The sequence below is a fragment of the Aythya fuligula genome, chromosome 1, assembly GCF_009819795.1.
Source record: "Aythya fuligula isolate bAytFul2 chromosome 1, bAytFul2.pri, whole genome shotgun sequence".
Classification (NCBI taxonomy): domain Eukaryota; kingdom Metazoa; phylum Chordata; class Aves; order Anseriformes; family Anatidae; genus Aythya; species Aythya fuligula.
Genome location: NC_045559.1, coordinates 178,616,101 through 178,628,037, shown reverse-complemented (window position 1 = coordinate 178,628,037; position 11,937 = coordinate 178,616,101). Strand labels below are relative to the sequence as shown.

At 49.3% G+C, this 11,937-nt stretch overlaps 2 protein-coding genes across 5 annotated transcripts; both read right to left on the bottom strand.

Moving 5' to 3' along the window:
• Positions 1-335: 335 nt before the first annotated feature.
• On the bottom strand, positions 336-5,083 carry KCNRG (potassium channel regulator). The gene is made up of 2 exons (XM_032195965.1): positions 4,493-5,083; positions 336-2,705 (listed from the first exon to the last, which is right to left on the bottom strand). Exons 1-2 carry the CDS (start codon positions 5,056-5,058, stop codon positions 2,453-2,455), a joined length of 819 nt encoding a protein of 272 aa, XP_032051856.1. The 5' UTR covers positions 5,059-5,083; the 3' UTR covers positions 336-2,452.
• Positions 5,084-6,250: 1,167 nt separating this feature from the next.
• On the bottom strand, positions 6,251-10,868 carry TRIM13 (tripartite motif containing 13). Of its 4 annotated transcripts, none has more exons than XM_032195952.1 (4): positions 10,837-10,868; positions 10,261-10,438; positions 8,544-8,683; positions 6,251-7,500 (listed from the first exon to the last, which is right to left on the bottom strand). In XM_032195952.1, exons 3-4 carry the CDS (start codon positions 8,559-8,561, stop codon positions 6,268-6,270), a joined length of 1,251 nt encoding a protein of 416 aa, XP_032051843.1. In that variant the 5' UTR covers positions 8,562-8,683; positions 10,261-10,438; positions 10,837-10,868; the 3' UTR covers positions 6,251-6,267. The 4 variants fall into 4 exon arrangements, with proteins under 4 accessions (XP_032051843.1, XP_032051816.1, XP_032051826.1 ...); XM_032195925.1 differs by having other exon boundaries at positions 10,832-10,862; XM_032195935.1 differs by lacking the exon at positions 10,837-10,868 and adding an exon at positions 10,650-10,702.
• Between the last annotated feature and the right edge of the window lie 1,069 nt (positions 10,869-11,937).

The window sequence follows — 11,937 nt, the reverse complement described above, 5'->3', positions numbered from 1 at the left end:
CAGGGGTGCCCAGCGCCAGGCCAGGGGCAGTGGGCACCAAGGGGCAGGCAGGAGGCTCCCTCTGAGCACCAGGCAGCACTTCTGTGCTGGGCGGGCGGCTGAGCACTGGCCCAGGCTGCCCAGAGAGGCTGTGGGGGCTCCTCCTGGCAGAGCGGCACAAGGCGCCTGCACGGGGCCCTGGGCACCCTGCGCTGGGGGCCCTGCTGGAGTGGGGCTTGAGGACGGGGCCTCCAGAGCTCCCTGACAGCCTCAGCCCTGCTGTGGTGCTGTAAAATGCTTGTATTAAGTATTCATTTAGGCAGAACCGTGGAGCATGAGTAATGGGATAGGTTAAAGTTTTTTATTAATCTGAATGTGAATATTTCCAATTTTGTTTCACTTCATTTTAAAGGAGTCCAAACCCAGTTTGCAAAATGGCTGCTACAGCAGTGAAAATAAACTCTCTGCTTCTACAGTAGGTGCAACAGCCTAACTTTGTTACTACAAAGGGTTCTGAAACAGTTCTCATATGGATTACACTGTTGCTGTCAGCCATCATTTGTATCAGGATGCTGACAGTTTCAAGTCCGTTATTTTCCTCTTTGCCATAAAAAGTTGTCACTTTTGTCTTCTTCTTGCTATTATTAGTGAGTCTCCTCACTAATACTCACAGTTAGACTCATTCACTACTCATAAGTATTGGTTTTGGTTCTATTTCGATTTGGGGAACGGGAACTTTTCTGGAAAGCCAGTCCGTGTACCTCAAAATGAACCCACTGCTTCGAAAACAAGGACTGTTTTTGTACGGCACCCTGCTGTGCCACCCTAAATCTGCCTTCAATAGGCCGACCACAAAGCCCACCCTTGCGTGGCTCCTGCCGCAGACCTTCACAGCAGGGCAGAACCATCCAGAGGCTGCAAACCCAGCTGGGGCCTCAGGGCAAGCCCAAATCACGCGGCAGCAGCCCTGCAAATATGGAAGGGGCTGGTTCCTTGTTCCCCCGGCGCAACCATAGTGAGGAGGAAGTAAATAAAATAAACAGAGGCCTAACAAAAGGGCCGTGCTCAACACTTCAACGCATTGACCAAAAAATACAATCCAGTTTGAACTGAAGGCATCCAGGCTGTTATTCCACACTCAATACGTCATGATGTTCTACATTATTTAACCTGTGAGCTGCCTGGGAGGTGTAGTCCCATAATCACGTTATTTCCCCGCTAGGAAGCTCTAAAAGAAGCAAAGAGAACCTCGTCATTGCCAGTGGACTTTCGAATTTGTGTCGAACTGAAATGCTTTATTGTGGCAACAAAATAAAACCAACGCCCAGTAGTGGCATCAGCAGCCTGGAATGATCCATTTCGTTGAAAATCCTACAGGCAAGGCACAGGAGGGTGATCCCCACCACCCCCAGACTTAAGTGCTGCAAATAAATTCACATTTTAAAGCTCATTGTAAGCCAGGTCTGAGGCTTACGATGCAGGATGAAAGGTTCTTAATTTCTAAAAGCTTCCTTAACTTGCCTGGAACCTGAGATAATTTGGGCATCTTTACAAAGCATCGTACAGGGTTAACATCCCCAGGGCTTTAAAAGCAACTTCTGCTGAGCCTTCCTCCTAAATACATTTTGTATTTAGCAAGCATTAAAAAATGCCTCAATTTTGTTAAAAAGTTAGCCATCTCTTCCATCTGAAGGACTGATTATTGTATTTTTCTTCTTCTTACAGTGAAAGCTCTGAGAACTGACCCTCTGTTCGCTTCCCCAGTGTTCTCTGCAGACCTTTCTCTCTTAATTCCCAGCACCAAAGAGCAGCTCAGTGTCTTCAGACGGGGGCAGAGGACAGAGGAGCATTTTGCAAGAGACAGTACCACATTATCAACACACCACCACCAGCGGTGGCTTCACAAAGCCACGGTCTCACGTCTTGAGTCACACAGCAACACAACGGGCGATGCTGCAGCTTTCAGCTACGCGCAGGAGAAGCCGTGCAGGTCCCCTCCCGAAAGCAGAAGCAGCATCCCATCGTTCCGCTTCGCACCGCTCCTCCGGCCACTTCTCCAAACTGCTCGGAGGAGAATGGGGTCACCTTGTTTATTCCTTCGTGTGCTATCACATCTGAAGCCTGCTTACATTGACGCGCAGAACAAAAACGAGTCTCTAGAAGGAGGGGCTGAGTTTTCCGCGAGTCCCGACATAAACGTTAGCCACAGGGAAAAAACAAAACCAGCCCTGGAAAATGCTGGAATCTGGTCCCCAAACACAGTATTGAATCTGCGGCTCGTTTATTTAGAACTGAAGAGGGTGGAGCACTCAAAGGCAGGAAGGCAATTTTTTTTTTCCAAGTACTTTACAAAAATAAAATGTTGTTTGTTTGTTACTTCCCTCAATAGCTGCAGTTTCAAACAAGCAAACAAAAAGGGCCAGTGGTGCCGACACAGCCCTCTTCCACCTTCAAAAGATTACAGGAAAAGGCTTTATTTCCCCTTCTGCGTGTGGCTTCTTTTTCCCTGTGCTGCCCCAGAGCTCCCCGGGCTTTGGCTCACCGCAACGGCGAGGCCTGCTGGCCTCTGCAGCCTTTCGAAGCTGTAGCATTCCACTTTCTCCTCGCTGGAAACCGTCCTGGTGCTTACGAGGCGAAAGCCGTCTTTGAGGAAGGTGTCAACCAGCAGGCCCAGCACGTTAACGCCGTTAATCAGCTTCCTGGTGTCAGGCTGTATGGAAACGTACCTAAAATGAGAAAAAATAAGTTATAAAAAGCAGTCGCAGAACACTTTAGATACTTCTGGAAGGATTTAATCAATTTTTTTTTAAAAGAACAAACCGGGTCCTCAGGTGGTGCAGCTCAGCACAGTCGCACAGGCCTCCAGCAGCCAGGTTCTGGGTCTCTTTTCTCTCCTTTGAAGACAATTTCACTCTTCCTTCATCACAAGCACTGCTCTCTCACCCCCTCAACAAAACTTACAGCCTTAAAAAGGAGAGAGCCGTGCCCTGAAGCCGCAGCGGTTTTCAGGTAGGAGTAGGTGATGGGAAGGAGAAGGAAGCCACAATCATCCCAAAAGCACACAGGATCTCTCTTACAAACAGTGACATTTATTGCAAAGGTACCTCGTACAGCAGGCCGTGTGGCGACAAGTAAGAAAATCATACCCACGTCGCCTCAGAGAGCTTTAATTGATATAAAGTACAGCTTAAGAACCTACCCAGACACTTCAAGGAACAGCAGTCATGTAAAAATACTATTACAAAACACGTACGCTGACGGGGTGAAACTGTTCCACAGGGAATTACACCGAACAGGCATGGAAAGCACAAAAAAAAGGCAAAAGAATCCGTTTCACCACAGACTTAAGTCAACAGAAACTCAGCAGGCTGCGCAATCAAAGTGTTCTCGTTCCACTGATCAAGGTAGGCTCGTCCACAGGAAGAGTTTCACCGAGTCTGAAGGAATAAAGGAAGGAATTGGGGATATTTTTCCCACTACTCAAGCTGTCGGAACCTACCCGGCCAACTGCTAGTCCTGTAAAACCGTTTCCAAAATTACAAAATTAAGGGCTGGCACGTGAAGACGCCTTGCTGCACAAATGCAAAGTAGTTCTCCCTCTTCCCTCCCCTCGCTCGGCTACAGAGAGCTGAAAGGAAGGAAGATAAACTCGGTAATCAAAGGAGTGCAGTGTTAATTCAGATATTCCGAGAGAATAACCCTCTTGGCACGGTTTCAGTGAAATTTCCATAAAGTTCCAGATGTTCTAACAGTCGCAGAGGACAAATGAGGTTACGTTTTCTTAGCCAGTAAGAACGCGGCTCCATACGATGGAGACATCCAGCAAGAGCTTGTTTAAAAACTCTACGTTTTCAGCAGAATACGCTGCGGCTATCCCAAAACTCCCTGATTTGGAGGAGTCTTAATAAAAACCGAACCTGGCTCTGATTTCAATGAAAACCCACTGCGCAGCACGCAGCTAATGATCTCCCCCTTCTCCCTCCCCACTGTTAAAAGGCTCTACAAAAGCTTTCCAGCCCCTGAACCTCGGTTCTGTCAGTGTTTTCAACCCTGTTCAGCCATTCTTTTTTTTGATATTGAAGGCTACAGGACCACAAGGCAGTGGATTTCAGCTTTCTCCTGCACCTCACTCCTTATTTTGTTTCCTTCCCTTCATTTCACTCTGTGTTTTTCATGTTTCCTAGGAGGTCACCGATGCCACGAAATCCTAAAGCCTGGCAGAGAGAGCACGGAGGGAAGGAGAGAGAAAGACCCAACAAAACAGAGGGACAAACACTGAGAACAGGATTTTTAAAAGTAGCGATTATTTTTAAGAACAGGCAAATCAGCCTAACAGAAATTCAACTGGGCACTTCAGAACTGGAGAAATATCAAATTAAAAGTACAGAAAGAAGGATTTTTGTTCATTTCTCTCAGACAGTTGTCCCATAGTGTCTTTAAAACAAGCGCGTACTCTGTGGACTAGAAGTCCTGAAGGCCTTTCCCCACGGAGAAGTCCCACTACGGAGAGTACCTGGCCACAAGCTGGTCGCCGGCGACATATTCAGTTCCACACTGAAAAACCAGGTCGTGATGAGAAGGTCTTTCCGAGGGAAGGGGAACGAGCGGCTGCTGAGAAGGAAAAGGGCTGCTCCACCTCTGCGCCGTGAACACGGTGATCTGCTCGGCGAGCCTCTCCACGGTGCTGCTGCAGGAACCGAAGATGCGGAAAAAAGCCTGGTTTTCCCGGAGGAAGAAACGCACCTCCAGCATCTCCGGCCGTGGCTTCAGCAGCTGCTCCTGGCCCAGGAGCTCAGCCAGCGGCTGGAGCTGATAGAACTCCGCTTCTCTGCGCAGCCTCTCCAAGTCGGAAAAATCAGCGGGCAGAGAGACCTGCAGGGTCCTCAGGAAGTCCAGGATGTAAGCGAACAACGCTCCGTCCCTGTCCACGAAAAACTCCCCGTCCACCAGCTGAAATTCCTCGTCGTCTTCGCTCAACATCCGCGCCAGCCTGGACTCAGGGAACTGCCGCAAGGTGGACGCCCGGGTTACAAACCTCACACCTCCCACGCTCAGGGCGACCACCTCCCGACTGCTCATTGCCGCCTCAGCCCCTCAGGGATTATGAGGACGCTCTGCTCTCCGCGCCTGCGGCTGGATCTTTCCTAAAGCACGAGCCATCCACAGCTGCACGAAGCATTCGCCGCTTGCTGCGAGTGTTTGGAGCGAGGTGTGGAGCAGCCACGGGCTCCCCGGGCAACAACGCTGTAAATACGGCGTACCAGCGGTTTGTTTGCAGGGCTCGGTTGCTTGGAGACTCCAATTCTTGGAATTTTGCATTTTATTTTTGAAACGAGCCGCCTGCAAGGACTACTGGAAGGACTACAACAGACTGGATGGACTTCAGGCAATGTATTTCCGGATCGTGTGCTCTCAACGAAGGGCACTTCGGGGAACTCAAGCTTCCAGCTCACTTGAAATCAGCGTTACCCCACGGCCAAGCCGACGCACTCGGAAAGTTATTTCAGTTCAATTAATTCCTGAAACAAGGTGCACGAAAACCCGGTACCAGCAGCAAAGCCTACACCCCTTCCAGGGCTGAAGCCCTTCCAAGCACGACTCCCACACCCCCGGGGCGTTACACACACTTTCCTGGCTCTTGGAATACCAAGCTGGATCGACAGAGAGGAGAAATCCGCTGCCACTTTTGCGGGGCTACACCACAGGCCTGCCTCTCCCCACACCGAGCTGTTTGCTTGAAAGATGCTTTTTAAGGAGTTGTGGCTTCAAAGCAAGGTGGCTCTACCAAGACAGCTCGCCCCCCCCGACAATTTCACGCTGGAAAAGCAAACTGCGAGCACGCAGCTTGCTCTCCTCTCAGCAGCCTCAGCTGGATTCTCTGTACCCCTAGGATTTATTCAAGCTGCTTGCCCTGGAGATAGGTTTTTGGACAGAACATGTAAACGACAGCCATTACCTAATGGTAATTCTACAAATACATTACCATCCCCCTAAGTTCAGCCCTATGTTTCTGTAAGGAAAATGATTTAAAATGAGGAACATTCCCCTCATCACCACTACAACAAGAATCCTGATTTTTTTTTTCCAAAGCTCCCCTTCACCTTCCAGGTCAGCAGCGCTCAAACTACACGACCATCGCGGAAACATTTTGACCCATCCCTCAACATTTTGAATCAGAACATTTTGAGTGTTTTCACTGGAAGCCTTTTAAAAAAGCACAATTCGTTTTACAAAGCTTTACGTTTCCTTCACCCGATCTCTTTTACTTCCTACATTTCGGTAGGGGCTTCACAACAGTTTATATTTGCAGACGAACTGCGCCACGTTATCCAGTACGACCAACGTGTAGTTTTTACACTTTTCCCTCAGAAGCGAAGCTCCATCTGTCATCTGCTCCCAGTAAAAGACGGCGTGATCTGCTATCTCCACCGTATCTGCCAAATAAGATAAGCTAATTGTAAAGAGCTGAGACTTCCAGCCCTGGAGATTGTCAACGACAGACTCCACGAAGGACATTCGGGTGACAGCAAGAAGCAGCAAGCAAATAAGAGTGGTTACTATCAACCGGCGCGAGAAGACCGAGGGGATCTTCAGTTTCAGGGTGCTGTTTTCCTGAGGCAAGGCCAGTTTGTCCACGTCAATCAGTTTGATCCCGTTCCACTGGCTGGTGTCGAAGCTTTTCATCGTAGGGCTGACGTCCACGTTGGAACAAGGTAGCGGGGTTTCTTTGAGCACCTTGATTTTTTCCCTGAACTCCTGCATCTGCTGCAGGAAAATGATGGGCTCGGACACGTCCTTGAAGGCCTCGGCGATGTTGAAAGCCATCCGCTGCTCCTGCAGGATGGCGTTCAGCTTGTTGATCTCCGGGTCGTAGGCCTGCATCACGGCGAGCTTCATGGTCTCGAAGTCGGAGAGGATCTCGTTGCGCTTCTGCTCCAGCGTGTGCTGCAGCTTCTCGAAGAACTCCTTCACCTTGTCGGAATCCTTGGTCAGCATCTGCAGGGCTTTGCGCTTACTGGTTTCCAACGTATCCAGGCGGGAGAGCGCGTCCCCGCAGCGCCACGTCTCGAAGCCCTGGAAGAGGGTTTCGAAAGCCCGCTTCTCCTGGGAGTAGGCCTCCTCGATGGAGCAGAAGACGTGCTTCGTGTGGTCGCCGCGGGTGGCGCAGACCCCGCAGATCAGCTGCATGTCCGTCCGGCAGAAGATGTTGAGGGGCTGCCCGCTGTGCACTTTGCAGACGGGCATTTTGGGAGCCACCTTGATTTTGTTGTACTTCTCCACGATGCCTTTCAGGGAATAGTTGACCTGTAAGCTGGTGACTCCCGTCACGGGTGTTTCCTTCCGGCACGTGGGGCACTTGAAAGGGGCCGGCCTCCACAGCACGTTCCGCACGTTGCCCTCCAGGATGCCTTCCAGACACTTCCTGCAGAAGTTGTGCGAGCAGGGCAGGACGCGAGGGTCATCAAACAGGCTGCAGCAAATGGGACAGGTGAGGTCTTCCTCCAGGAGCTCCATCGTATCCTAGGAAAGAAAATAAAGACGGTAACAACTTAGGGAACGCATTTCCGAAGTTCTTCAACTACAGAGCTTTTTTATTCTACATGCAAAGACAAAGGTGAGTCTCTAATCACGTAAAAACTTCCATTTTCTCCCACAATAATTTATAAGTAGCCAAGTGAACGTTATCATTGAGCTATTCAGCACAAACTTGGCATATTTCAAAGAACAACTGCCCATGATCCTTGATAACTCATAGCGAAACAGAGCTCTGAACTATTTTATTCATCCCCGATCTCTATTTCCAGTTCCATTCTCACAGCATTAATGCCTCAGCAACTCCTTTTCGTGGGCAGGACCTGCTGGAAAAGGATTTACCACACATTCCTTCGCAATGGGAAGTCTCAATGAAAGGACACATCCCACTGCTCTCCCCATGCCTCTAACCAAAGCCAAGCTCTCAGGTGCAGGCACCTTGTAATTACAGCGTGCTCTAGAAAACACACAAGTAATAAAAGACCAAACAGGGTGACAGCTTGTATTTGCCAAAACTCTCAAATGCTTAGTTTGGAGCTGTAATTAAAAAGATGCTTCCCTTGTGTAGTCATCCCATACTGTGTTTTAAAATATATGATAAAATTCTTTTTTTGCGATAAATCTTTTAATTTATAAAAAGAGCATCCAAGTAGTCCCGTAACAAGCAAAGCATACAAATGAGCTGTTTTAAGTAGTTTTGGTGTTATTACGAAGGTTTCTGTCCCCTCTAGGAAATATAAAGCAGCAGAGAAAGAGAGCCAAGAGAAGAGCTGCGAAGAAATATCCATGCTGCACGGGACAAGAAGAGCAATAGCGCAGCACCGATCCCAAAAAAGCACTGATAGCTACAGGGAAGAAAGGCAAGGTCAACGCTGAGTCTCCTCCACGAGAGGACAGATACAGCCACGGTGAGAACTCACATTCCCGAGAGGTGTAAGCAAACCTTCCGTGCTCCTCCAGCACCGAGGAGGAGAGGGATTCCCTGCGTTTGGTAAGCAAAGTTTGAAAAGGTTGCCAGGTTTTCTACTCACCCTGAGCACTAAGGTCATCGGGCAGGAGAAGGCACCCGTTAAAGCCAGGGAAAAAGCCCTGGAGAAAAAAGGTCGAATCACTCCATGTGCCACCAAGGGTTTCCTTTAAGGCCACAGATCCCGCGCAGAAACTTCATTTTCTGTAAAAAGAAAGTAATTTTGAAGCACCTCTTAATGCTGGCACACACAAGGTTTCTCTCTTGCCTCCTCTTCCTAATGGTAAAAACAATGGGATGAAGGGAAGAGGGTGATTTTGCCCCTAAACTCCTGAGTCCCTCTGTATGAACAATTCTGTTTTCCAGCTTGGACTCGTAGCTTTTAGCCATGGTAGCAGCACAAAGATCAGTTTTGCCCACGCATTCAAAGGACAATAACTGCCAAATGGAAATGCCAGTTCTCCGTCTTTTAGTAACTGGAAATCCACAGCGCAGAAAACATTTGCCCCGGTCCATCTCCTTTACCAGGGAGGATTTTGCTTCTTAGTTAGGAACTGGAAGCGAAGCTTGGTATGCCTGACAGCAAGCACTGAAAACCACTGCAGAACACACTTACTACAACGTGTCCCATCAAAAATGCAGGACAAACATTGAAGACTTGCAAGCTCCTAAAAATACAAAAGCGTATACAAAAGGGTTTCACGATCCAAATAAAACTGTCTTGGTGCATTCCAGGCCTGCTTATCCAATTAAATAATTACACTTCATAAATGCAAGTGAACTGCAAAATCATCGTACGATAGCATTAAAAGCTTAGGATTTAAATTTTAAAAAGAAATTGGCAAGGCTATGAGCTTACTTTAAAAAAAATCTCTTATAGCAACAGTAAGGAGAGCAAACTGAAAATACTGAAAACCTGAAGGACTGGTTTGGAGAGCCCAACTTCCTTCTGCTCTAGGAGGCCAATTGCAGAGAATAAGCTGCCTGCGGACTGAAGCACACCTTTGTACCCACGCATCCCTTTGTACCAGCAACCTGGTATTTGCACGAGTTAACTACAGCTTAAAACGCAGCAACACCACCACTTCTCTGTGGGGAAGCTCCGTGTAACTTCTGACACAGGTGCACAAGGAACTGGAGCCCGCCACCTGTAGCGCACACACCAACAGGCACAATGGTTTCTCCCTTCACCTGAGCTCTGGAAGCTCTCTGGGTACAAACCCAGCAGATGTCACCCACCTGAAAGAAAGAGCGACTGGCACGGCCCTACCGTTCAGAAGAATGAATGGTAAAACAAATCTAACCGTAAATATGAAAATAAGCAGCGTAGCTCGTTACTGCACTCCAAACGCAAATTCATCTAGCACGTGTCTCGGCACAGTTGGGTTTATGAGCTAGCAGGCAGAAAGCAAAACCGAAATTTCTCCAAACTTTACAGAAAACAGAAACAGAAAGCGAGCTTCCCTCAGTTACACGTTTCCTTCAATGACATGTAAGTAGTCTAAATAAAACGTTACCAAGTTGGGCTGTATTTCCACAAGCATTTGAAGCAGTGAGGATGGATCCTGCCCCCTTTCCTTCACAAGGACCCCACCAGACCTCGTCAGGACCTCCTTTGAGCTACTTCACCAGCTTTCTGTCAGGTCAGCGCGTTCAACAACCCCAAACAAGGCTCCCACGAGACAAGGATGTGAGGAAGGGAGGTGGGCGCTCCTCTTTGGGGCAGCACCAACCTCAATCCCACTCACCCCACAGAGGGAAACCACAGCCTGACCACGCACCTAGGGCTAAAGCAGCCGACCTCCGGATCTCCCCTAGCATCCAGGCGAGCAAGAAGGAGCCGAAGCGAGCGGCCACACTTCCAATATTGATTATTTCACAGCCAAAGCGTTTCTTTTTCCTTCTTCTTCCTCGTAGGAGCGCCAGGCAGATCCAAAGCCGTTCAGCTCTCGGAAAGGCCTGTAAAAATAAATAGATAAATAGATAGATTGATAAATAAATAAATAATAGGTAATTTTAGTCAGGGTGAGCGCTGTTTCCTCAGGAGGCTCCCGTCCCCAAGCCGTGTGAGGAGAGCCGAGGCACCCCGCAGCCCCACAGACAGGGCGGCACAAATGGCCGTCCCCCACGTCCCCTCCACACACACACACACCCCCCAGCCTCTCCTCACCCTCGGGGCCCTCCCGAAATGGCAGCGGCGCCACAGAAAATGGTCGCGGGGCCGCCTCTCCCAGCCGCCGGCCCCGGGGGTGGAGGGAAGGAAAAGGCGGGCAGCGGGCGGCCGCCATCGCCTCACGGGCGGGCACCGCGGCGCCCAGCCCCGCTCCCGCTCCCGCTCCCGCCTCAGCTCACCTCACCTCAGCGGCCCCCCGGCCGCCATGCCCCGGCCCCGCCGCCGCACGCCCCTCCTCTCGCCCCGCAGCGCCGAGGGGCGGGCAGGGAGCGGGGTGTGCTCGGCGAGGCTGGGTTATGGGGAGAAAAAAGGGGTCGGGGGGTGCGGGAGAGGCCGCCCCGATGTGAGGGGTGGTCGGGGGGGGTGAAGGGGGTGCGTGGCCGGGGGTGCTGCCTGAGGGGGTGCTGCTGAAGCGGCTGCTGAGCCGCGCTGGATGCGCTCCAGAGCTCACATCTTTGGTGCCCAGTTCTTTGTGATTTTTGAAAGCAAGCATTTCCAGGTAGTTTCTGAAAACTGGTAATAAAGGCCATCCCCAAATTGCTTTCAAGTGATATCCAATGCTTGTGCATTTACATTTCTAACTTCCCCGTGTCTGTGCTTTCCCAACTGCCATCCTCATACTAAAAAATTCCTACTCATCTTCTCTAGAATATTTTGATTAAAGATATTAACAAGATGTCATTCTTGGCATTTAGATTCCCTACTCATTACAAACTCATTGTACAACTTTTTTTCCTCATGTATTTTCAGAGTATGTTTTATTCTCTGTTCATTCTTTTTCCTCATTTTCCTGTCCTTCTCTGTCTCCTTATAAACAAAGAGGGAGTTGTATGGACATAAAAGCGCAGACTGGCTTGCCTAGAGTATCTCTTCTTCATCTGGACCATCCAAAAATTTTATTTTCTTTCCTTTCCTGGGCTTCTGTCAGAGCTGAAAGGTTAAACCCCAGGACAAACACAGCAGCCACCATATCATTTCCTAAGCAGTCACGGGATTTCTGTGTTCAAGTGTACCACGGCTGTCCTCAACATGATCAAACATACTCGGGGTACTTTTCTACTGAGTAATCCGAGTGATTATTTCTATTACACATGCAAAATATGTAATACAGCTTAGGAAACTGCACACAACCAGTCGTTTTGCACAAATGTAGTCCATCTTCCTCTACTCTGTAATCCCTTGATTGTTAACGCAGGTTTTTCAAAGGCAGGTTGCTTATGAGCTTGCATTCTCACAGCTGAGAGCACGGAGTGTTTTCCTGAAGCAGCAGCAGGGGCCATTTGCT